The 22,793-nt window shown below is 37.5% G+C and overlaps 2 protein-coding genes and 1 pseudogene across 4 annotated transcripts; all 3 read left to right on the top strand.

Annotated features, from left to right (window-relative positions):
* The first annotated feature begins 683 nt into the window (after nt 1-683).
* Nucleotides 684-5,359, top strand: LOC113568097 (cytochrome P450 2J2-like). The gene is made up of 9 exons (XM_026996272.3): nt 684-924; nt 1,230-1,392; nt 1,665-1,814; nt 2,101-2,258; nt 2,358-2,534; nt 2,686-2,827; nt 3,290-3,477; nt 3,627-3,768; nt 4,410-5,359. The coding sequence occupies exons 1-9, from the start codon at nt 742-744 to the stop codon at nt 4,583-4,585; spliced, it is 1,479 nt and encodes a 492-aa protein (XP_026852073.1). The 5' UTR covers nt 684-741; the 3' UTR covers nt 4,586-5,359.
* A 479-nt stretch (nt 5,360-5,838) lies between these two features.
* Nucleotides 5,839-10,294, top strand: LOC145658696 (cytochrome P450 2J2-like). Of its 2 annotated transcripts, none has more exons than XM_081717139.1 (9): nt 5,839-6,109; nt 6,408-6,570; nt 6,830-6,979; nt 7,853-8,010; nt 8,136-8,312; nt 8,465-8,606; nt 8,796-8,983; nt 9,192-9,288; nt 9,881-10,294. In XM_081717139.1, the coding sequence occupies exons 1-9, from the start codon at nt 5,873-5,875 to the stop codon at nt 10,054-10,056; spliced, it is 1,488 nt and encodes a 495-aa protein (XP_081573265.1). In that variant the 5' UTR covers nt 5,839-5,872; the 3' UTR covers nt 10,057-10,294. The 2 variants fall into 2 exon arrangements, with proteins under 2 accessions (XP_081573265.1, XP_081573263.1); XM_081717137.1 differs by having other exon boundaries at nt 5,841-6,109; nt 9,147-9,288.
* A 7,735-nt stretch (nt 10,295-18,029) lies between these two features.
* On the top strand, nt 18,030-22,305 carry LOC113591319 (cytochrome P450 2J5-like; annotated as a pseudogene). Its single transcript, XR_014124546.1, has 7 exons — nt 18,030-18,270; nt 18,600-18,764; nt 19,150-19,333; nt 20,391-20,450; nt 20,729-20,853; nt 21,053-21,225; nt 21,401-22,305. The product of XR_014124546.1 is annotated as a cytochrome P450 2J5-like (transcript).
* The last annotated feature ends 488 nt before the right edge of the window (nt 22,306-22,793 follow it).

The raw sequence follows: 22,793 nt of genomic DNA, 5'->3' as shown, positions 1-22,793 counted from the left end.
AAGAGGATTAATATTTATATGAATATACATCTAAGATGCCAGTCTAACATTTTTAACAGGGCTAACAGGTTTAAAGGGGTTTTGTTGAACCCTGTTATTCTTTACATTACCCTTTCCCCTGTTCCAGTCCAGTTAGGTCACTCCCTTTTGGTTACTTGTTTAACAGACTTTTTCCAGCCCAATGAGTGACAATGCACTGAACCTAACTGCCAATAACTGGTAGTTTTTATTTCAATTTAATATAAAAGCCCAGCCCAAGATATAAATATTAAGAGGTGGCATAGATGTAAACAGTTAATTACTTTTCATGAAAGTACAGCTATAACATATCATATAAACTCTCTGGACAAACTCATTTATTTAGCCCTATGTGCTAATCTTGCTTTCTACTCTAAAACATCTTTATGTTGACATAATTTAAAGATAATCTGATAATATCCATATAATCCCTCTTTTTCAAAATACTGATGAAGTATATATTTTGTTTTTAAAGTATGAAGTAGAGCCATTAATTCATTATGGCAAAAAACATATTCTGTAATGTCTTCTATATGATCGTGTTTACCAGCAAAAGAAAAAAGCCTTTGTTAAAAAAAAACCCTTCATTTAAAAAACGAAGCAAGCGTGTATGTTAAACAAGTCCTTTAAATTGTAAGCCTTACTCACAGACTCCTCTATACAAATTTCCCCAATCATCCTACACTCAGAGAAACATACATATCCACCCAGCAGGAGCTAGCCATGATTTTCCATAACTTATTAGACTACCTTGATTTCAACATCGGACTGATAGGTATTTTTGTTTTTCTGCTGCTCACTGATATAATCAAAAACAAAAAGCCACGGGATTTTCCACCAGGTCCCTGGAGGCCACCTTTTGTGGGAAATATCTTCACTGGGGTTGACTACAAAACCATTGAGAAGGTGAGAGGAAAATAATATTGTTTTTATTAACTTCTAAATATGCTCTTAGCCTTAGTTGTTAGGTAAAAACCTTTTTGTCCTAACCATTTGCAAAAGTTAGTGTACAAAAGAAGCATGTTTCAAAGTACTACTACTAATTTTTTCCCCATGCCTAGAATAGCAGGTACATGCAATCAAAAGGGTAGTTTAAATGAAATGAATCTCTTGATTACGTTGTGCATCAATCAACAATGTCCAACTCTTGACTTTCAGTTGGTTTAATGAAAAGTACAAAGTGTTTAACAGAAATTTGAATTGTGTTTCAGCTTGCTGAAAAGCATGGGGAGGTTTTTAGTGTGACATGGGGCAGTGAGACAACAGTGTTTATCTCTGGACACAAAATGGTGAAGGAGGCTCTCGTTACTAAACTGGACAGTTTTGCTGAGCGTCCCGTTATCCCCTTGTTTGACAAAGTGTATAAAGGACGTGGTAAGTGTGAATGAAAAATAGTTTATAATTATGAAGCATTTATTCTGAATATTGTACTGGAGTAGATTCCTAGGATAAAGTGCAAATAAAACACTACAGCTGCACATTACAATAATAGATTTCACAGAGACAGGCAATTAATGTATCATGTTTGATAGAGAAAAGAAGAACAAGAAAATAACAGCAAACCAAAAGAACAGCTAACCATAATTGCCTGAATTCATGTTAGCATTAGAACCTCCAATGAATTAAACCCTCCTTGTTGTGCTGAGGTGTGTCCATGAGTAATGGGTATGGGTGGAAGATGCAGAGGAAGTTTGCCATCACACACCTGCGCTACTTTGGTGAGGCGAAGAAGAACCTGGAGATGAGTATCCAGCAGGAGAGCGTCTTCCTGTGTGAGGCTTTCAAACAAGAAAGAAGTAAGTTGTTAGTCTGAGGTAAATGTAACAAATTAAAGGAAATTAAATCAATAGGACACTCTCAGAGTAAAAATACAAAAATTATGGCTAAAAATCCTTGTCCAGTTTTCTGCTTGTTGTAGTCATGGCCAGTTCCAACTTTACTAGTTCTTCCAAGGAATAACTGACAGAGTTTGTTTTCTAAAATAAATGTTAAATTACAAAACACAAACCTTTGTTTAAGAATGTTGGTCCAAAGTTTTGCACAAATTTTAAATTTATAACGTGTTTATTATTCATAAAACAGGTCCATTTAATCCCCAGATGTACCTCAACACTGCCGTTTCAAACATCATCTCTGCCCTAATATTTGGACATCGCTTTGACTACCATGATGAACGTTTTCTCAATGTCCTGCAATGGGACATTGATGCTGTCATCCTGGCAGGGTCCTCCCATGCTCATGTTAGTAACACTTTTTTGCATTGCTGTTTTCTTCATTATCTGAATCATTAGCCAAAAATGTTCAGTAGTTGCTTTGCTTTTTTTTTTTTTTTACTATAGCTGTACAATATCTTCCCTCGCCTCTTTGATTACATTCCTGGACCTCACCAAAGGATGTTTAACAACTACTCTAAGATCATTGAGTTCCTTAAAGATGAGATCAGAAAGCACAAGGAGAATTGGGATCCCTCAGACCCACGAGACTACATAGATGCCTATCTGACAGAAATGGAGAAGGTTTGTTTAAGATGAGTCATATTGTTGATACAAATTTCTTGTAGAATGGTTTATGTGTATCCAGAATTAGACTTCCCAGTGCATCCATTTGGGTGAAAACACAAATACAGACATATACAATGTGTAACACCTCTTGATTTATATTCTTCAGAAAAAGACTGACCCAGAGGCTGGATTCAACATTGAAACATTAGTGTTTTCTTCACTGGACTTGTTTGAAGCAGGGACAGAAACTACAAGCACTACAATTCGCTGGGCTCTGCTCTACTTGATTAAATATCCACAGATACAGAGTGAGTAGTGCAAATAACAAAACATGTGTTTTATGGAGTTTAGTTATTTTGTTTATGCAGCTGTCATGGTTGCCATGGTGCTATGTCTCACATGGTTCTGTTTGTTGTGGTTTTCATTGTACCCCCACCCTTTATTGGTTTGACCTGTGTCTCATGTCCCCTAGTACATATACCTCTTGTCTTCCCATCTTGATTGTAAGTTATGTCTATGTTTTGTTGTATTCCACATTTAACCAAGTTATTGTTTAGTCAAGTTTCACCCTGTAGTCTGGCTTTGTTCCAAGTATCCTGGCTATGGACAATGTTTTGGGTTTTAATTATGGATTTGCCCACAATAAACATCACACAACTCAGGATTTGCTTTCTGCCCATCCTCACTCGGTGTTAAGTAGTCAGGCATTCTGTACCGTATTACTCCCTAATTTATTTCATAAGACAAGGGCTGTTATCTTACTCGTACAGAAAAGGTGCAGGCTGAGATAGACAGAGTGATTGGACAAACACGCCAGCCCAACTTGGATGACAGAGCTAACATGCCCTACACTGAAGCTGTCATCCATGAGATCCAGAGGATGGGCAACATCGCCCCTCTGGGGTTCCCCAGAAGGGCCAGTAAAGATACCACACTGGGTGGATACTTCATACCAAAGGTTTGACATTAAATATCAATGTTGCTCAGAGGCAAATGTATTTATTTTCTTCTACATAATGTGTATATCAAATTTGTACTTAGAGTTACCATTTTCTCTAAGGGAAATGAAGCACAAATAGAAAATAACATTTCCTCTTCCATCATTAGGGCACTTCTGTGACTGTAAGCCTGTCATCTGTGCTTAATGACAAGAGCGAGTGGGAAACACCAGACACCTTTAACCCAGGACACTTCCTGGATGACCAGGGCCAGTTCCGCAAGAGAGACGCCTTTATGCCCTTCTCAGCAGGTGACACCAATAGCTGGTTTATCACTGATTATGCAACCAGTAAAATAAGTCTCTTGATAGCCACTTTGGTGGCATGTGTTATTCCAGTTAACAGGAAAGTATGTTACAATCTAAAATGCATAATGATCATTGATGTAAGAAAGAGCTAACAGAATAAACCTGTAAAGTTCAAATCCCAGTGCTAATACTCCATATCAGCACTCATGGAATGCTTCTTGTCCAATCAGATTACTGATCAGAACTACCTGTTGTATAAAATAGTCATATTGTGTCTATCTATCCATTGTCCTAAACTTAAACACTTGAATCTGTTGGATTACATTTTTCTTGTATATTCTTGGTATTGTTAACATATTTCTGGGTGCAGGTCCTGTTGCAGGTAATGTAAACTTGGCTATACGATCAATATTTTCAGTGCCATAGCACTGTAATCACCAGCTTCTAAATGTTAGCAAACATTGCAAGATTGTGTTTACCCCATGTCTACATGCCAGTATGCACATAAACACCTGAAACCTCTTTTTCAAGTTGTATCTTTTTCCTCTGTACTTGTGTCTAAGCGTGGTTGTGTACATTTTATCTCTGAGAGTACATCGCTATCTTATACTCAAACATGATGCACTGAAATCCCTGTTCCCCAGGTAGGAGGGCGTGTCTGGGGGAGCCCCTGGCCCGCATGGAGCTCTTCCTGTTCCTCACTGCCCTCCTGCAGCGCTTCACCTTCTCCCCTGAGCCTGGAGAGGAGCTGAGTCTGGAGGGCCAGCTGGGCTTCACCAAAGCCCCTGGTCCCTATCACCTGTGTGTGAGCCCACGCTGAAGCCCTCAATGGAGGGTAGAGGATGGAGAAGAAGCACTGAGGATATAGTGGCTTTGGGGTGATTGTAAACATTTTGGAAAACCTGAGGGAAAGGTTGTTGTTGAATTAAATATTGGAACTATAAAATAGTGATAATGTAAAATATAATGTACTGTATATCTAACTCTCAAGCATGAACAATGAAGACCCCATTTCTGTCCTCAAAATATGATCAGTTTATGATGAACAGATTATTCAGGTAATATTCCAACTATCAACATGTTTTTTGTTTGTTTATTTTTGTTTTGTTTTTTGTTTGCCAAATTTGGCTGAAAACACATGTAAATGTTTAAACGGGTCCTCCGATTCAACACCAGGTTATTCATTATTGAAAAACATGAATTAAATATTAAAATGACCATGAAACAACCTGAGTGAATAAATATATAAATACATTTTCTTTCATATTATTGCGGTTTGAGGAACATGTGTTTGCTTCCTGGCTGGATCTGTAACATTTAAACATATAGATTTAAATGCTAATTATTTGGTTTGGGTCATGTGTCATATTATTTTGTTCTACACTAACTTTTTGCTTTATTGTGTGTTCCAGTCCTAATGTTTATTCTGTTTTAACATGCTGACTGACAATGTACTGTATAACACGACAGTGCACCATTATACCATTACTTTCTAGAAGGTGGATAAAATTTACATTTTAGATCTTTCTTGGAAGCAATAAAGTGTTGATTAACCCAGGCAAATAGCCATATAAATAAATAAAATAAGATTTTGTCTAGGACTTTTTTCTGAAAATCTTTCAACAAAATGTTTTGATTATTCTTAAACCTCTAATCTTAAATTGCTGCAGCTTGTAGGAAAGACTGCAGATTTGCAACCGAGATTTTTAAACAATTCTGAAGCCAACATCAAACACATTTCCCATGTCCTCTACCAGTCTCAGCACAAATGCTGGGAGTGATTGTCACTGCTGCAGCCTTTCCTGATGGGGCTTTGATAAATGTTGAACATTCCAGCCCTTAAAAAGAACAGCACAAATAAGCACAACCTGACGAGAATCTTAAACAGCCATTTACTTGGTTCTGTGCTGTCTAGTCCACCCAAACACTAAAAAAGCTTTGCTGGACTTACAGCATGAAACCTTTACATTTTAACTGACTAAAATATGTTTCCATGGGATTGGCTTGAAAGAGTATACTGGGAATCCATCTGTTTTTTTCCCCTTGTTTCCTTTTACATGGATATCTTACATAATCCCCACTCTACATTCCAGAAACACACACACACATGCACACATTCAAACAGCACAACACCAGAAACAGGTTCTTGTCTAAAACAACCATGATCTTCCACTACTTTTTGGACTACGCTGATTTTAAATTCAGCCTGATAGTCATTTTTCTTCTCTTACTGATTACGGATATCATCAGGAATAAAAATCCACCCAGTTTTCCTTCAGGACCCTGGCCTCTTCCCTTTGTTGGCAATGTTTTCACTGGACTTGACTTCAGAACCATAGACAAGGTGAATTATTTATTTCAGTACTTTTTTACTTGTGCATGACAGAGGACAGAACCTAACAAAATAATTGTTTTACACTGTAATATCTTTAATGCAAAAGCTGTGGGGAAATCAGCACATATATGTTAGTGAAGGATCATTGTTGATGTTTATGAACATGCAGAAATGTTTGCTTGTCTGTTCTTTAATAACATGTGCTTTCAACAGTATTTTCAACAATCACTATTCTAGCACTTAAAATAATTTCTGCATTTTAGCAGATGTTTCATGTATTACTGTTTAAATATTATATTTGTTTCAGCTTGCTGAGAAGCATGGGGAGGTTTTCAGCCTGAGATGGGGCAGTGAGAAAACAGTGTTTCTCTCTGGGTACAAAATGGTGAAGGAGGCTCTCGTCACTCAGCTGGACAGCTTTTCTGATCGGCCTGTTGTCCCTTTGTTTCACAAAATCTTTAAGGGACTTGGTAAGACACAGAATGAAAACAATGAAAAACAAGTTATTATCTGATTAATATCCTTAAGATATTTTGGAGGTGTTTTTTTTTTAATCCCCATTATATAAAACAAATACCTCTTTAAAATACTAAATCATGATACTATTGTTATAAATAATATGACAACATATTTTAGAAGCAAATTAACCTAAAGTCTTCTACACATAGATAAAAGCTCATCAATACACAGTCTGATCAGTTTTTATGCTTTCTTTGTCATGTGATGAAGGTATAATAGGGAGTAATGGTCACCTGTGGAGGATGCAGAGGAAGTTTGCCATCACACACCTGCGTTACCTTGGTGAGGCAAAGAAGAACCTGGAGATGAGTATCCAGCAGGAGAGCGTCTTCCTGTGTGAGGCTTTCAAAGAAGAAAGAGGTAAGTTGTTAGTCTTGGATGTGTCATTTGGGAAATTTTCAGAACCAAAGCTCTTATACCCAGATCTAGTGAATGGCTCACTGAAGTAATATTTCCATGATTGATTTAATTTTTACAACATTGAATGTTTTATAATACATGGTGGTAGCTCAGTGCTTAAGGTACTTGACTTCTGATTGGAAGGTTGCTGTTTCAAGCCCCGCCACTGTTGGGCCCTTGAGCAAGTCCCTTAACCCTCAATTGTTCAAGTTATACTCAGTCATAATTGTAAGTTGCTTTGGATAAGAGTGTCAGATAAATGTAAAATATGTATATTTTGTGACATGAAGGACAGTTCATTAGGATCCATGAAGAGGATTTACTGAACTTGCAATAGAAGACTAAAGACAAAGATTACAGTCAAAAAACACAGCCGGGCACAATCCAGATAATCAGAATCCAAAAACAGACCCGCAAGAAGGTTAGGCAAACATCACAAAATCACAAAGACAGGCAAAGTGTTCAAAATACAGGAAAGGCAGCAACATACAAAACAGGTTCAGTCTGCAGACTCAAGACACTAAAAATACTTTACAAAGACTGTAGGTACAGAGGGATATATATATATATATATATATATATATATATATATATATATATATATATATATATATATATATATATATATATATATATATATGGATGCTGTTGGGTAACAGGGAGCAGTTCAGTATATGTATCTATGACCACAGTTAGTTCTCCTGAGTCAAGGACTTCTTGTTGCTAGAATGGCAAACATCAGGAGCACCCCTGACATTTTTATTCGTTCTAGAAATATAAAAATATAATTATTTTTGCTTCGACATTAACACCTGATGCCTTATAATGCTACAGGACCATTTGAGCCCAAGTTCCTCCTGATCAGTGCCGTCTCAAACATCATCTCTTCTTTAATGTTTGGGCATCGATTTGATTACCACAATGAATGCTTCCAGAACATTCTGCGCTTAGATACTGAAGCCATTGTCTTGTCTGGCTCCCCACAGGCACTGGTTAGTAGTAGATGTAAACTTTTACGCAGTCAAACACTATTCAGAACAGAATACCTGAATTATTTATAAGGACCTTAACAAGATATTTTCAACAATGATGACTGGCTTTAATCCTTTTGTGGTAGCTGTACAATGCTTTCCCACACCTCTTTGATTACCTACCTGGGCCCCACCAGAAGATTTTTTCCAACTATGAGAAAATTGTAAACTTCCTGAAAGATGAGATCAAGGAGCACAAGGAGCATTTGGATCCCTCAGATTCACAGGACTACATAGATGCCTACCTGGTAGAAATGGAGAAGGTCTGTTTAAGATGCCAATGTTTAACCTATATTCATTTTTATTTAGTTTTTTTCATATAGTTAATTTGTTTTCTGTTTCATAAAATAATTATTATACAGCACAAAGATGTGCATCACAGACATCATAATACTTCTCTATTTGAATCCTTCAGAAAAAGAGTGACCCTGAGGCTGGCTTTAACATGGAGACGCTGGTTGTTGCTACACTGGACATGCTTGAGGCTGGGACAGAAAGCACAGCTACTACACTACGGTGGGGTCTGCTCTTCATGATGAAATACCCTCAAATACAAGGTGAGCTGGACGAATCAAGGGGAGGTGTTTTGGTCATTTGGTTTTTAGTGTTTTGTGTTTTAGTGTTTTTAGGAAGAGTTTAATGGAAGAGGAGGATTCATTTATCGTTACATGTTTCCTAAAGTCATCAAAATTAGTTACTTTCTTATAGCAGGTCATAAGACAAAGGCTGTTATGTTATCTGTACAGAAAAGGTACAGGCTGAGATAGACCAAGTGATTGGACAATCACGCCAACCTAACTTGGCTGACAGAGCTAACATGCCCTACACTGAAGCTGTTATCCATGAGACCCAGAGGATGGGCAACATCATCCCTCTGGGGTTCCCCAAAAGGGCCTGCAAAGATACCATATTGGGTGGATACTTCATACCAAAGGTTTGACATTAACTATCAGTGTTAGTTGGAGAAAAAGGTATTTATTCTATTCTATTCTACATAGGGTGTGTATCAAATTTATTCTTAAAGGAACCTTTTTCACCAAGGGGAATGCAGCAGAAATATAACCTGTCCCATAAATGATTTCCTCGCCAATCATTAGGGCACTTCTGTGACTGTAAGCCTGTCATCTGTGCTTAATGACAAGAGCGAATGGGAAACACCAGACACCTTTAACCCAGGACACTTCCTGGATGACCAGGGCCAGTTCCGCAAGAGAGACGCCTTTATGCCCTTCTCAGCAGGTGACACCAAAATGCAGTAATGTATCCTCAACTGCACAGCTGATCAATGGATCATTTTTAAAAAAAACTAATAAAATATTCAAATTAAGATATATTTACTTCAATGTACACTGCATGTGTATTGTAATTCTTAAATAGGTTCTCAGTCAGACATATGACATAAGGCATAAGTGCAAACAGTAAAGGTTCTATATAGACCACTCCACAGACACTCTCTCATCAGGACTAACAGCTGTTCTTGCACATTGTATAAAAGAATATTTCACACAGCGGAGGACAGGGATTAAGTTCACAGAAACACCAGGAAGGTGCTATATATAGGAAGTATAGCAGTGGACATGTTATTGCTCATATTGTAATGTAGTGATATAAGTAATTGTGATAAAGGACATGTGTATTAGCATTTAATATTAATATTATTTAATAAAAACTACTGCATGTATATAGATAAGGGTATAGCACAGTATGAGACAATGGAGACTTTTAGTGTAGAAGTTATATATAAGACTCTTGACAACTTCAGATGCAACATTTTTCTTGTTTATGGCACATTCTCATGGATCACCTATATGCAGAAATCCCTGTTCCCCAGGTAGGAGGGCGTGTCTGGGGGAGCCCCTGGCCCGCATGGAGCTCTTCCTGTTCCTCACTGCCCTCCTGCAGCGCTTCACCTTCTCCCCGGAGCCTGGAGAGGAGCTGAGCCTGGAGGGCCAGCTGGGCTTCACCTACACCCCCAGGGCCTACCGCTTGTGTGTGAGCCCACGCTGAAGCCCTGAATGTACAAAGACAGAGACATGAGAATTAAGGGAAGGTTATTTTTGTTGAGAAAAAAAGAATGCCAGAATACAAGCAGGCAGATTTTCAGAGGTACAAGATTTTTTAGGGTGCCTCTATTCTAAGATGTTGAGAAATATGTTTGTATAAATCATCTATCTGATCCATACTGTATTTCTTGAAACTTAAAAAATCTTTTTTATGATGCCATGTGAATAAATTTCTAAATACACTTCAGGTATGCCAAGATGTTTTTCTTTTTGGGTTATGACTTACAAAACACACACTAAAAGGATGCAATCTTTTGGGGTCATGCCTGTAACATGAGAATTAATTATACTGGTTGTACTTCAAGGAACTGTGACCATAAATTCCATCAGACTCAAACCCTTACCAGGATAACCAACTTTTCTCATCCCACAGGAATAAAAAAATATATATATATCTATATATATATATATATATATATGTTTTCATTATTTCTGTGCATTACCTGTTGCTTATTAATTTGCATTATTCACCCATATCACTTCATTTGAATGTTGCCTACCTCGTACTTATTTTAAACAAATGGTCAATCGCTCCTAGTTGTGTTCACTAGAAATCTTATATGAACCAATTAGACAATATTTTAGAGTTAGTAGTTTGTAACTTCTAGAAATTAGGAAATTAATTTGTTGATTATCCAATTGCTCAACCCATCCCAGGGTTCATTTTACAAATTATTCTAAGACCAGGAGGTACAAATTGGTAGTAAATTGTTTTTCTCTGTTTAATTGATTTGTATTGGATCCTACATATTCCTGTATGTTCTATAGAAACTATAGAAATTATATTTCCCATCTTGAAAACAAAGGCTATTGAATATGCATGAACCAGCCATGGCCTGTCCCCCTCTTCAGTCTGGAACAAGGTGTGAAGCTGCAAAAAACCTACTGAAACAAAAGGGGGGGGGGGGGGTCCAAAAACTATAACTCATTTTCTTAACTAAATCAATAAACTCTCGCTAAGCAGTTAGAAAGACTCTCAAATCTCATTATATCTTAGGTTATATATATATATATATATATATATATATATATATATATATATATATATATATATATATATATATATATATATATATAAACATTTATTTTTCTTTCTTTGTTTATTAATTTACTAATTTCTCATTGTTAGTGGTATTCGTCGGAATTTGCTCATCCCAGCTTATATCAAGCAAACCCGCCTGGTCATTTGCAATGTATCCCAACTTCAATGGAACACGCTCTCCCTATGTGCCTCCTCCATACAGTCTGTGGCTGAATTACAACAATTCTGCAAAAGTGAGTGAGCCAAAATTCCTCCACAGCGCTGTAAAAGACTCATTGCCAGTTATCACAAATGCTTGATTGCAGTTGTTGCTGTTAAGGGTGGCCCAACCAGTTATTAGGTTTAGGGGGCAATCAATTTTTCACACAGGGCCATGTAGGTTTGGATTTTTTTTTCCCTTAATAATAAAAACCTTCATTTAAAAACTGCATCTTGTGTTTACTTGTGTTATCTTTGTCTAATATTTAAATTTGTTTGATGATCTGAAACATTTAAGTGTGACAAACATGCAAAAAAAATAAGACATCGGGAAGGGGGCAAACACTTTTTCACACCACTGTACATAGTCAATATGCTGTAGGTATGAAATGATGAGATTCTATTCTTTACAAATTCCACCTTGCCCATATTGTATGGTAAAAGGGTTAGGGTTAGTTTTTCTTTTCTTTTTATTGGAATATGAAATAACATTTGTAAGATATTTTGTCATTATTATATTGAATGAAATATTATCAATGCAATTATTGTTAATGCAATTAATTTTTTATACCTAGTTAACGTCATGGCTCATAGACATCTGGGAGGGCTTTGGGTTGCAAGCTAAGGAGTGCCAGTAGAGCATTTCATTGATTTTCTTTGTATATGCACTTTGAATACCATTATCACAGTGTCCACATGCAGTAATCTCAGTTTTTATCTCCAAAGTGCCATTATGGACTTCATATAATATTATGCAAATATTTCCTAGATCAGACATGTTTCTGTCACAGAAAATTTTGATATATATAATTATTTTTCATAAGTCATTATTAAAATGGTTTGACAAAAATCAGAGACACTTCTCTTTCAAGTTTAAAGCAGAACAACCAGTTCAACTCAAAGTGTAGAAGCTTTTTTGAAACCCAGGTCAAAGTGCAAACCAGTTTCAAAATGTCCTTGAGCATAATGCACCGGTTCACTACTTCTATCTACTGCATGTGTCAGCATGACAAATCACAATGTACAGGGAGTAGTTAACCGGGCTGACTGCATATTTTTCTCTTCTTTGGATTTCACACTGGCTTACATAAGCCCTTTACTTGGTTCCAGTCCACCCACAGTTGTGATATCTCCTCTGTGCTATTCACAGACAAGTACATTTTGTACTGGTGTATTAGATCAGACCTAGAACCAGGATCCACCATACAAACAGTCATAACCAAACTCCCAAACTCCAGCCATGCTCTTATACATATTGGAGCCCGTTGATTTTACAGCTCATGGCTATTTTTCTTCTGCTGCTCATTGTGCCTGTCTGTGTGGTTGTGCTGATTCTGTGGGCGTCCCCATTGTGATTCAGCTTGCTGAGAAGCATGTGGAGGTTTTCAGCCTGAGATGGGGCAGTGAGAAAACAGCATCTCTCTCTGGATACGAAACGGTGCAGGAAGCTCTGCTCACTCAGCTCGGCCAGTAGCTCCCCTGTTTCACAAAGTATTTAATTCAATTGGCAATTAAAGGGATGACGTGGGCTAGCATATAATTACATCAATTAAGAAATATCAGTGGTGATCATTTCACAAGTCTTTGACAGTATGACTTCGCTTGTATGACATATAACAATATGTATATATGCAGTTTGACGGTCTAGCATCTGTTCACTGACACTTTTGCTTGCTGTAATAGTGTAGTACTCATTAATGGCTATCTGTGTAGTGTACAGAGGAAGGTCTAGTGATCCTAGGAAGGAGCTTTATTGCCAACTATAAGAAAATCAAAGTGTTCCTGAAAGCTGAAATCAGAAAGTACTGGGATCACTCAGACCCAAGGGACAGTCATCTGTGCTTATTGACAAGAGTAAGTGAAACACCTTTAACCCAGGACACTTTGTGGATGACAAGGACCATTTCCGCAGAGATGCTTTTATGCCCTTTCCAGTAACACAAATATGCCATCACTAATTGACCAATGGATAATACAGAAATAACCTTTGAGTAATAATCTCGACAACTTAAAATACAACATTTCCCTTATACTGTAAATTGGCATGGATCACCTATATGCAGAAATCCCTGTTCCCCAGGTAGGAGGGCGTGTCTGGGGGAGCCCCTGGCCCGCATAGAGCTCTTCCTGTTCCTCACTGCCGTCCTGCAGCGCTTCACCTTCTCCCCGGAGCCTGGAGAGGAGCTGAGCCTGGAGGGCCAGCTGGGCTTCACCTACACCCCCAGGGCCTACCGCTTGTGTGTGAGCCCACGCTGAAGCCCTGAATGTACAAAGACAGAGACATGAAAATTAAGGGAAGGTTATTTTTGTTTGAGAAAAAAAGAATGCCAGAATACAAGCAGGCAGATTTTCAGAGGTACAAGATTTTTTAGGGTGCCTCTATTCTAAGATGTTGAGAAATATGTTTGTATAAATCATCTATCTGATCCATACTGTATTTCTTGAAACTTAAAAAATCTTTTTTATGATGCCATGTGAATAAATTTCTAAATACACTTCAGGTATGCCAAGATGTTTTTCTTTTTGGGTTATGACTTACAAAACACACACTAAAAGGATGCAATCTTTTGGGGTCATGCCTGTAACATGAGAATTAATTATATTGGTTGTACTTCAAGGAACTGTGACCATAAATTCCATCAGACTCAAACCCTTACCAGGATAACCAACTTTTCTCATCCCACAGGAATAAAAAAATATATATATATCTATATATATATATGTTTTCATTATTTCTGTGCATTACCTGTTGCTTATTAATTTGCATTATTCACCCATATCACTTCATTTGAATGTTGCCTACCTCGTACTTATTTTAAACAAATGGTCAATCGCTCCTAGTTGTGTTCACTAGAAATCTTATATGAACCAATTAGACAATATTTTAGAGTTAGTAGTTTGTAACTTCTAGAAATTAGGAAATTAATTTGTTGATTATCCAATTGCTCAACCCATCCCAGGGTTCATTTTACAAATTATTCTAAGACCAGGAGGTACAAATTGGTAGTAAATTGTTTTTCTCTGTTTAATTGATTTGTATTGGATCCTACATATTCCTGTATGTTCTATAGAAACTATAGAAATTATATTTCCCATCTTGAAAACAAAGGCTATTGAATATGCATGAACCAGCCATGGCCTGTCCCCCTCTTCAGTCTGGAACAAGGTGTGAAGCTGCAAAAAACCTACTGAAACAAAAGGGGGGGGGGGGGTCCAAAAACTATAACTCATTTTCTTAACTAAATCAATAAACTCTCGCTAAGCAGTTAGAAAGACTCTCAAATCTCATTATATCTTAGGTTTTATATATATATATATATATATATATATATATATATATATATATATATATATATATATATATATATATAAACATTTATTTTTCTTTCTTTGTTTATTAATTTACTAATTTCTCATTGTTAGTGGTATTCGTCGGAATTTGCTCATCCCAGCTTATATCAAGCAAACCCGCCTGGTCATTTGCAATGTATCCCAACTTCAATGGAACACGCTCTCCCTATGTGCCTCCTCCATACAGTCTGTGGCTGAATTACAACAATTCTGCAAAAGTGAGTGAGCCAAAATTCCTCCACAGCGCTGTAAAAGACTCATTGCCAGTTATCACAAATGCTTGATTGCAGTTGTTGCTGTTAAGGGTGGCCCAACCAGTTATTAGGTTTAGGGGGCAATCAATTTTTCACACAGGGCCATGTAGGTTTGGATTTTTTTTTCCCTTAATAATAAAAACCTTCATTTAAAAACTGCATCTTGTGTTTACTTGTGTTATCTTTGTCTAATATTTAAATTTGTTTGATGATCTGAAACATTTAAGTGTGACAAACATGCAAAAAAAATAAGACATCGGGAAGGGGGCAAACACTTTTTCACACCACTGTACATAGTCAATATGCTGTAGGTATGAAATGATGAGATTCTATTCTTTACAAATTCCACCTTGCCCATATTGTATGGTAAAAGGGTTAGGGTTAGTTTTTCTTTTCTTTTTATTGGAATATGAAATAACATTTGTAAGATATTTTGTCATTATTATATTGAATGAAATATTATCAATGCAATTATTGTTAATGCAATTAATTTTTTATACCTAGTTAACGTCATGGCTCATAGACATCTGGGAGGGCTTTGGGTTGCAAGCTAAGGAGTGCCAGTAGAGCATTTCATTGATTTTCTTTGTATATGCACTTTGAATACCATTATCACAGTGTCCACATGCAGTAATCTCAGTTTTTATCTCCAAAGTGCCATTATGGACTTCATATAATATTATGCAAATATTTCCTAGATCAGACATGTTTCTGTCACAGAAAATTTTGATATATATAATTATTTTTCATAAGTCATTATTAAAATGGTTTGACAAAAATCAGAGACACTTCTCTTTCAAGTTTAAAGCAGAACAACCAGTTCAACTCAAAGTGTAGAAGCTTTTTTGAAACCCAGGTCAAAGTGCAAACCAGTTTCAAAATGTCCTTGAGCATAATGCACCGGTTCACTACTTCTATCTACTGCATGTGTCAGCATGACAAATCACAATGTACAGGGAGTAGTTAACCGGGCTGACTGCATATTTTTCTCTTCTTTGGATTTCACACTGGCTTACATAAGCCCTTTACTTGGCTCCAGTCCACCCACAGTTGTGATATCTCCTCTGTGCCATTCACAGACAAGTACATTTTGTACTGGTGTATTAGATCAGACCTAGAACCAGGATCCACCATACAAACAGTCATAACCAAACTCCCAAACTCCAGCCATGCTCTTATACATATTGGAGCCCGTTGATTTTACAGCTCATGGCTATTTTTCTTCTGCTGCTCATTGTGTCTGTCTGTGTGGTTGTGCTGATTCTGTGGGCGTCCCCATTGTGATTCAGCTTGCTGAGAAGCATGTGGAGGTTTTCAGCCTGAGATGGGGCAGTGAGAAAACAGCATCTCTCTCTGGATACGAAACGGTGCAGGAAGCTCTGCTCACTCAGCTCGGCCAGTAGCTCCCCTGTTTCACAAAGTATTTAATTCAATTGGCAATTAAAGGGATGACGTGGGCTAGCATATAATTACATCAATTAAGAAATATCAGTGGTGATCATTTTACAAGTCTTTGACAGTATGACTTCTCTTGTATGACATATTACAATATGTATATATGCAGTTTGACGGTCTAGCATCTGTTCACTGACACTTTTGCTTGCTGTAATAGTGTAGTACTCATTAATGGCTATCTGTGTAGTGTACAGAGGAAGGTCTAGTGATCCTAGGAAGGAGCTTTATTGCCAACTATAAGAAAATCAAAGTGTTCCTGAAAGCTGAAATCAAAAAGTATTGGGATCACTCAAACCCAAGGGACAGTCATCTGTGCTTATTGACAAGAGTAAGTGAAACACCTTTAACCCAGGACACTTTGTGGATGACAAGGACCATTTCCGCAGAGATGCTTTTATGCCCTTTCCAGTAACACAAATATGCCATCACTAATTGACCAATGGATAATACAGAAATAACCTTTGAGTAATAATCTCGACAACTTAAAATACAACATTTCCCTTATACTGTAAATTGGCATGGATCACCTATATGCAGAAATCCCTGTTCCCCAGGTAGGAGGGCGTGTCTGGGGGAGCCCCTGGCCCGCATAGAGCTCTTCCTGTTCCTCACTGCCGTCCTGCAGCGCTTCACCTTCTCCCCGGAGCCTGGAGAGGAGCTGAGCCTGGAGGGCCAGCTGGGCTTCACCTACACCCCCAGGGCCTACCGCTTGTGTGTGAGCCCACGCTGAAGCCCTGAATGTACAAAGACAGAGACATGAAAATTAAGGGAAGGTTATTTTTGTTTGAGAAAAAAAGAATGCCAGAATACAAGCAGGCAGATTTTCAGAGGTACAAGATTTTCTCGGGTGCCTCTATTCTAAGATGTTGAGGAATATGTTTGTATAAATCATCTATCTGAGCCATACTGTATTTCTTGAAACTTAAAAAATCTTTTTTATGGTGCTATGTGAATAAATTTCTAAATACACTTCAGGCATGCCAAGATTTTTTCTTTTTGGGTTATGACTTACAAAACACACACTAAAAGCATGCACTCTTTTGGGGTCATGCCTGTGTAATACTAAGCTGTAGAGATGTTATCATGCTCAGAGGGGCTTTTTTTTCTAGAAACTTCTCGAAATGCATTTGGCATATTAACACGCCAAGCCCTTTGTTCCCACAAACACCTCCATCTTGCTGACCGGGAGGCAGCTACAGCTGCGTTTCAGAACATGCACTACACACCACAGCTGTGATTTCAATGACTTTACACATGGCTAAGCATTAAACATTGTTCAGTGGCAATAGCTGTGTATCTACTGATACTGAAAATCAGTGTTGGCATTTAATCTGTTTATGCAAGAAAGGCATGTGGGTCTCAGAGGAAGAACAGACTTAAAACTCATTCTGTGTGGAGAACCTATGGAATGTAAATAACAGAACTGTTAGGGGGCCCTGTTTTAGTTGGCTCCCACCCAACCCCCTGATTATGCAATTGTGCTACATTGCACCTACACAACATGAGAGGCCTGTGCTATTCAACCTGGCACCATTTCACTCTGACACTAACCCTTTCACACATACCTACATTCCTGCAATCACATGTACAAATATAGAGGCTCAGGGACTGGTTGAAGTGAAAAAAAGATACTGATGTCTGCTGGTCTTTTCTGCCTTCCTAATCGGCAATCCTCAGACAGAAGTAGCAATGATTTTCTATTCTTTGCTCGATGTCAGAGGGTGGGTGATTTTAATTTTGGCTCACATGATTCTCATTAATATTATTTGGAACAGAAATCCCCCTAACTTTCCTCCGGGACCTTGAGCTTTGCCTTTTTTTGGAAATGTCTTCACAGGAGTTGATTATAAAACTATGGACAAGGTGAGTGTATTCATAACTTGGGTAAAAAGGGGTGACCAATAATTTAATATATTGAAGAAAAATGTTCTGGTATATGTGTTACATTATTAAACATACACATTTCAAAATTCATTTATATAATTAAAGCATATGTCTGATGAAATCAAGAGGGTATAGTGTGCTAAACAACTGTGTGTTTGCATCACTTGTGTTGAAAATGGGTCTAAGGCTGTAACATGTATTGGAGTAGTCAGAGTCAATATATTCATTCAGTTCACAGGTTAAAACAACCCTGTAGGAGATAACTAAACACTCGGTAATTAAAACATCTATAAATTGTCTTTTACCAACTGACAGAGGAGTATGGCAATATTTTCAGTCTGTGAAGAGGCAGTAATAAAATAGCATATGTGTCTGGATATAAAATGGTGAAGGAAGCACTCATGACTCAAGTGGACAGCTTTGCTCGTTCTGTCACACCTTTATTTCATGAAATTTACAAAGGCCCAGGTGAGATACATGTAAATACAGTAATCCGAACACTTGACAATCTACAGTGAATTTATTTATATGAGTGTATTAAACAAAAACAAAAAGGAGTCAGCAACTTCCATTGAGCATGACCTTAAGTTCTACTGTAATGTGTAGGCTGGTAGAGTTTACTTTTACATAGTATAGTAGGTGCAAGCATAACAACAAGAATTGTTGTGCTTGCATTATGGAGTACATATACACACATACAGGATACATCCATTTTCACCACATGTTGTGATGAGCGTTTTCTAAGCCTCAGTTCAAGCACCACAGAGGACCCAAATTTGAATGCTGCAGTGATTCCTACTCATTTACACTACTCTTTTCCATTCTCCTGTAACATGGAATCATACGGCAAAAGGCCTGTCAATGAGCCATGGCTACACATGGAGGAAGCAACAGCAGTTTGCGATTGGCCACCTGAAGAACTTCAAAGGAGGGAAGAAAACTCTGGAACAGCACATCCAGCAAGAATGCTACTTTCTCTGTGAAGCCTTCAAAAAGGAGCAAGATGAGTTCTGTGGTAGTGGAACAACCACAACTTAGTAAATGCAGGTCTGGTATGCAATTGTGGTATAGGTTTGAACCTGGCTGATATCATTATGTTCTGTTGTTTATGTATGTATAAGGCCGGTGGCAGCAATTAGCTCTGGGGGCACTATTCTGCAGTTCTATTTGAAAATTATTTACATTTATATTGAACAAATAAGATAGAGGCAAAACCAAAACCTTAAACCAAGACACTGGCAGATTCAAGAGTCAACACTGAAAGTCAGATTGAGAGATACAACATAATACAATGCTATAAAATACAAGACAATTTAACTGATATTACTAGACAGGACAGTTCAAGGGTAAATATAAAATCTTCCTATAAGTACATTAGTTAATATAAATTGGTTGCATGCAATGGCTTTTCAAAGAGATGAGTCTTCAGTTGGCATTCGAAGACAGTGCAGGATAGCCAGTGGGAGTTCGGTGGGAGTTCATTCCATGAGCCAGGTGGCAGGACAGACAGACTTGATGCTTGTCATTTTGAACGGTGATGGCTCAAGCAAGACTGTACTTGAATGGCTCAAGGTTGTGGATTGAGTTCTGGCCATTGCCATCGAGTATGAGGTGGGAAAGTCTATTGTCGGTTTTCTAGGCAAACATCAGTATTTTAAATCTGAAACAAGCAACAGCAGAAAGCCAGTCGAGTGAACACAGTAGTGAAGTGACATGGGAGCACTTAGGAACATTGAAGACCAGACATGTTACAGCATTCTGGACAAGTTGTAAGGGCATGATGGCACACCTAGGAAAACATGCCAGAAGTCAGTTTCAGTAGTCAAGGCTTTATATGACAAGAGACTGAACAAGCACCTTGGTGGCCTTCCTAGAGAAAAAAAAATGATTAATTCTCCAGATGTTGAAGAGGAGAAGCCTGCAAGACAGGTTTATGACATGAGCTGAGAATACATGCTGGTCATCCACAATTACATCAATGTTTCTTGCATTCTCAAACTGAGTGACCAAGATGTTCTCAAAAGGGATGGCAAGAACCCTATGAGGACTGGCAGTTTCAGGGATACATAGAAGTTCGGTCTTACTGAGATTCAGCTTCTTCTGGTGTGCTGACATCCATGATGAGATGTTGGCAAAATATGATGAGATGCATCTGTAAGCATTTATGTCAAAATGTAAAGGACAAGATTGATTGGGTATCATTGTTGATGTGAGCGCTGTGCATTGTGAGTTTCTTCACAATATCCTGGTAGGATTCAAGGCAAATGGAGCATGACCTGATGGAGAGATGTTTATGGTGTGATTTATTATGTGCATGATCATAATATTTTGCATGTTGCTTTAAATGTACAAATCAAGTTCATGATGGATGGCTCCAGATAAAGTCTTCAGCATGTATATAGCTTGTTCTGTTCTTTCATTCTTCTAACCAGAAAGATGTTTTTCAATTGCATTACAGGCGATCCATTTGACCCCCTGGTGTATGATGACATTCAGTTCCAGAAGCGCCTATGCATGAGCGCAGTCTGTGTTTTTAACTGGTTCTACGTGGAATGAGGTACAGACTTTATTCTCTAAAAAAACTAGAAAATGTGCAGCAGCTAAAACAAGAGCTAAGATTATCTTCAAATGCCAATATACAAAAACCAATACCAATGCAATTATATATACTATATACCACACTTATTAGCAATTTAGTAACCAAACTCATGTTAAAGATTTCATGTGTATTGATTACTCTATCTCACTGTTTTTAGTTGTATGATTCCCAGGCATAATGAGCAAGCTAGCAAGACCCCATCAGAGAATAACTGCAAACTACCAAACACTGGCAAACTGTCTGAAAGAGAAAACTGAGAAAAGTAAAATGGACTGGGACCCAAATAATCCTCAAGACTACATTGACTCCTGCTTAATAGAAATTGAGAAGGTAGTCAGAACTATTTAAGGATGTGTGATGTGCTAAAATTTGTTCAACTGGTTTATTATAAAGTGAGAAACAGAAGAGTATGAAATTATTTACTTGCTGTTTAATGCTTTGCTGTCCATTATTTATAACCAGTCTGATTTAATTTTTGTAGTCATAGTTTAATGGTTATTTTCAGAGGAAGAATGACAGTGAGGCCCAGTTTCACACAGACAACCTGGCATGGTGCCTGGTGGATCTATTTGAGGGTGGAACAGAAACTACCACTAACACCCTACACTGGGCTCTTCTCTACATGATTAAATACCCTCTGACACAGGGTATGAGCAGTCTCTGGACAGTGTTCTAAACCAGACTATCTGCTATCACAGATACACAAAATAAATGCAATGTAAATGTTTCAGATCAAAAAACATCTTGATCAGATCAAAAAACATCTTGATCTCATCTCAAAACTGAAATGAGCCTTTATGTTCTTTTTGCTCAGCAGTGTTTTTTGCACAGTTTCTTTCTTATGGTGGAGTCATGAACACTGAGGCAAGTGAGGCCTGCAGTTCTTTGAATGTTGTTGTGGGGTCTTTTGTGACCTCTTGGATGAGTCATCGATGTGCTCTTGGGGTAAGTTTGGTTGGTCAGCCACTCCTGGGAAAGGTTCAGCACCGTTCCATGTTTTCGTCATTTGTGGATAATGGCTCTCACTGTGGTTCGCTGGAGTCCCAAAGCTTTAGAAATGGATTTATAACCTTTTCCAGACTGATAGATCTCAATTACTATGTATTTCATTTGTTCCTGAATTTCTTTGGATCACATCATAATGCCTAGCTTTTGAAGATCGTTTGATCTACTTCACTTTGTCAGGCAAGTCCTATTTAAGTGATTTCTTGATTGAGAACAGGTGTGGCAGTAATCAGGCCTGGGTGTGGCTAGAGAAATTGAACTCAGCTTTCCAAAGATGTGATAAACCACAGTTTTTTCCCTTAATAATAAAAACCTTCCTTTAAAAACTGCATTTTGTGGTTACTTGTGTTATCTTTGTCTAATATTTAAACTTGTTTGATGATCTGAAACATTTAAGTGTGACAAACATGCAAAAAATAAGATATCAGGAAGGGCCACTTACATACTGTATGTGGACTGTATAGAATATATAATTAAACACCTATGTATTTTCTGTAACCTGAAACATCAAAACTAAACAAACTATTAAGACAAATAAAATCAAAAACCAAATATGTGACCTTTGTCACTACATATCATAAATGTATGACTACTTTATACAGTAAAGTATAAAGTATAATTGCATATAAAGTATAATTGCAACAGTAAATGCATTGATGCATTGATCACTGTGTATAAAGATTTTAAATGTCAAATTCTAAGGCTTTGTCATTTGCACAGTTCACATTGTTTTATTTAGCATAGAAATTCTCAGGGTATCGCTGATAAACATATAATAAAGTTATAATCTACAGAATACACAAAAGCATACATATGTACATCAGAATGGCAAAGGACGGGTGTCTGAGTGCTTCAGTAGCACTCTCCAGATTGCTGTAAATGTTTGACTGAGG

This window comes from Electrophorus electricus, chromosome 7, assembly GCF_041902795.1.
Source record: "Electrophorus electricus isolate QZ-2024a chromosome 7, ASM4190279v1, whole genome shotgun sequence".
Taxonomy (NCBI): Eukaryota; Metazoa; Chordata; class Actinopteri; order Gymnotiformes; family Gymnotidae; genus Electrophorus; species Electrophorus electricus.
Note: the sequence above shows the minus strand (reverse complement) of the source record. Positions and strands in the feature narration are given on the sequence as shown.

Bases quoted from the DNA above. Each gene is read 5' to 3' on its own strand.
- LOC145658696 (XM_081717137.1), top strand. From the start codon at position 5,873: ATGCACACATTCAAACAGCACAACACCAGAAACAGGTTCTTGTCTAAA. The intron at 8,607-8,795 runs GTGAGCTGGACG...TTATCTGTACAG, and splicing joins GAAATACCCTCAAATACAAG to AAAAGGTACAGGCTGAGATA. The intron at 9,289-9,880 runs GTGACACCAAAA...CCTGTTCCCCAG, and splicing joins CTTTATGCCCTTCTCAGCAG to GTAGGAGGGCGTGTCTGGGG.
- LOC113568097 (XM_026996272.3), top strand. From the start codon at position 742: ATGATTTTCCATAACTTATTAGACTACCTTGATTTCAACATCGGACTG. The intron at 1,815-2,100 runs GTAAGTTGTTAG...TTCATAAAACAG, and splicing joins GGCTTTCAAACAAGAAAGAA to GTCCATTTAATCCCCAGATG. The intron at 2,828-3,289 runs GTGAGTAGTGCA...TTACTCGTACAG, and splicing joins TAAATATCCACAGATACAGA to AAAAGGTGCAGGCTGAGATA.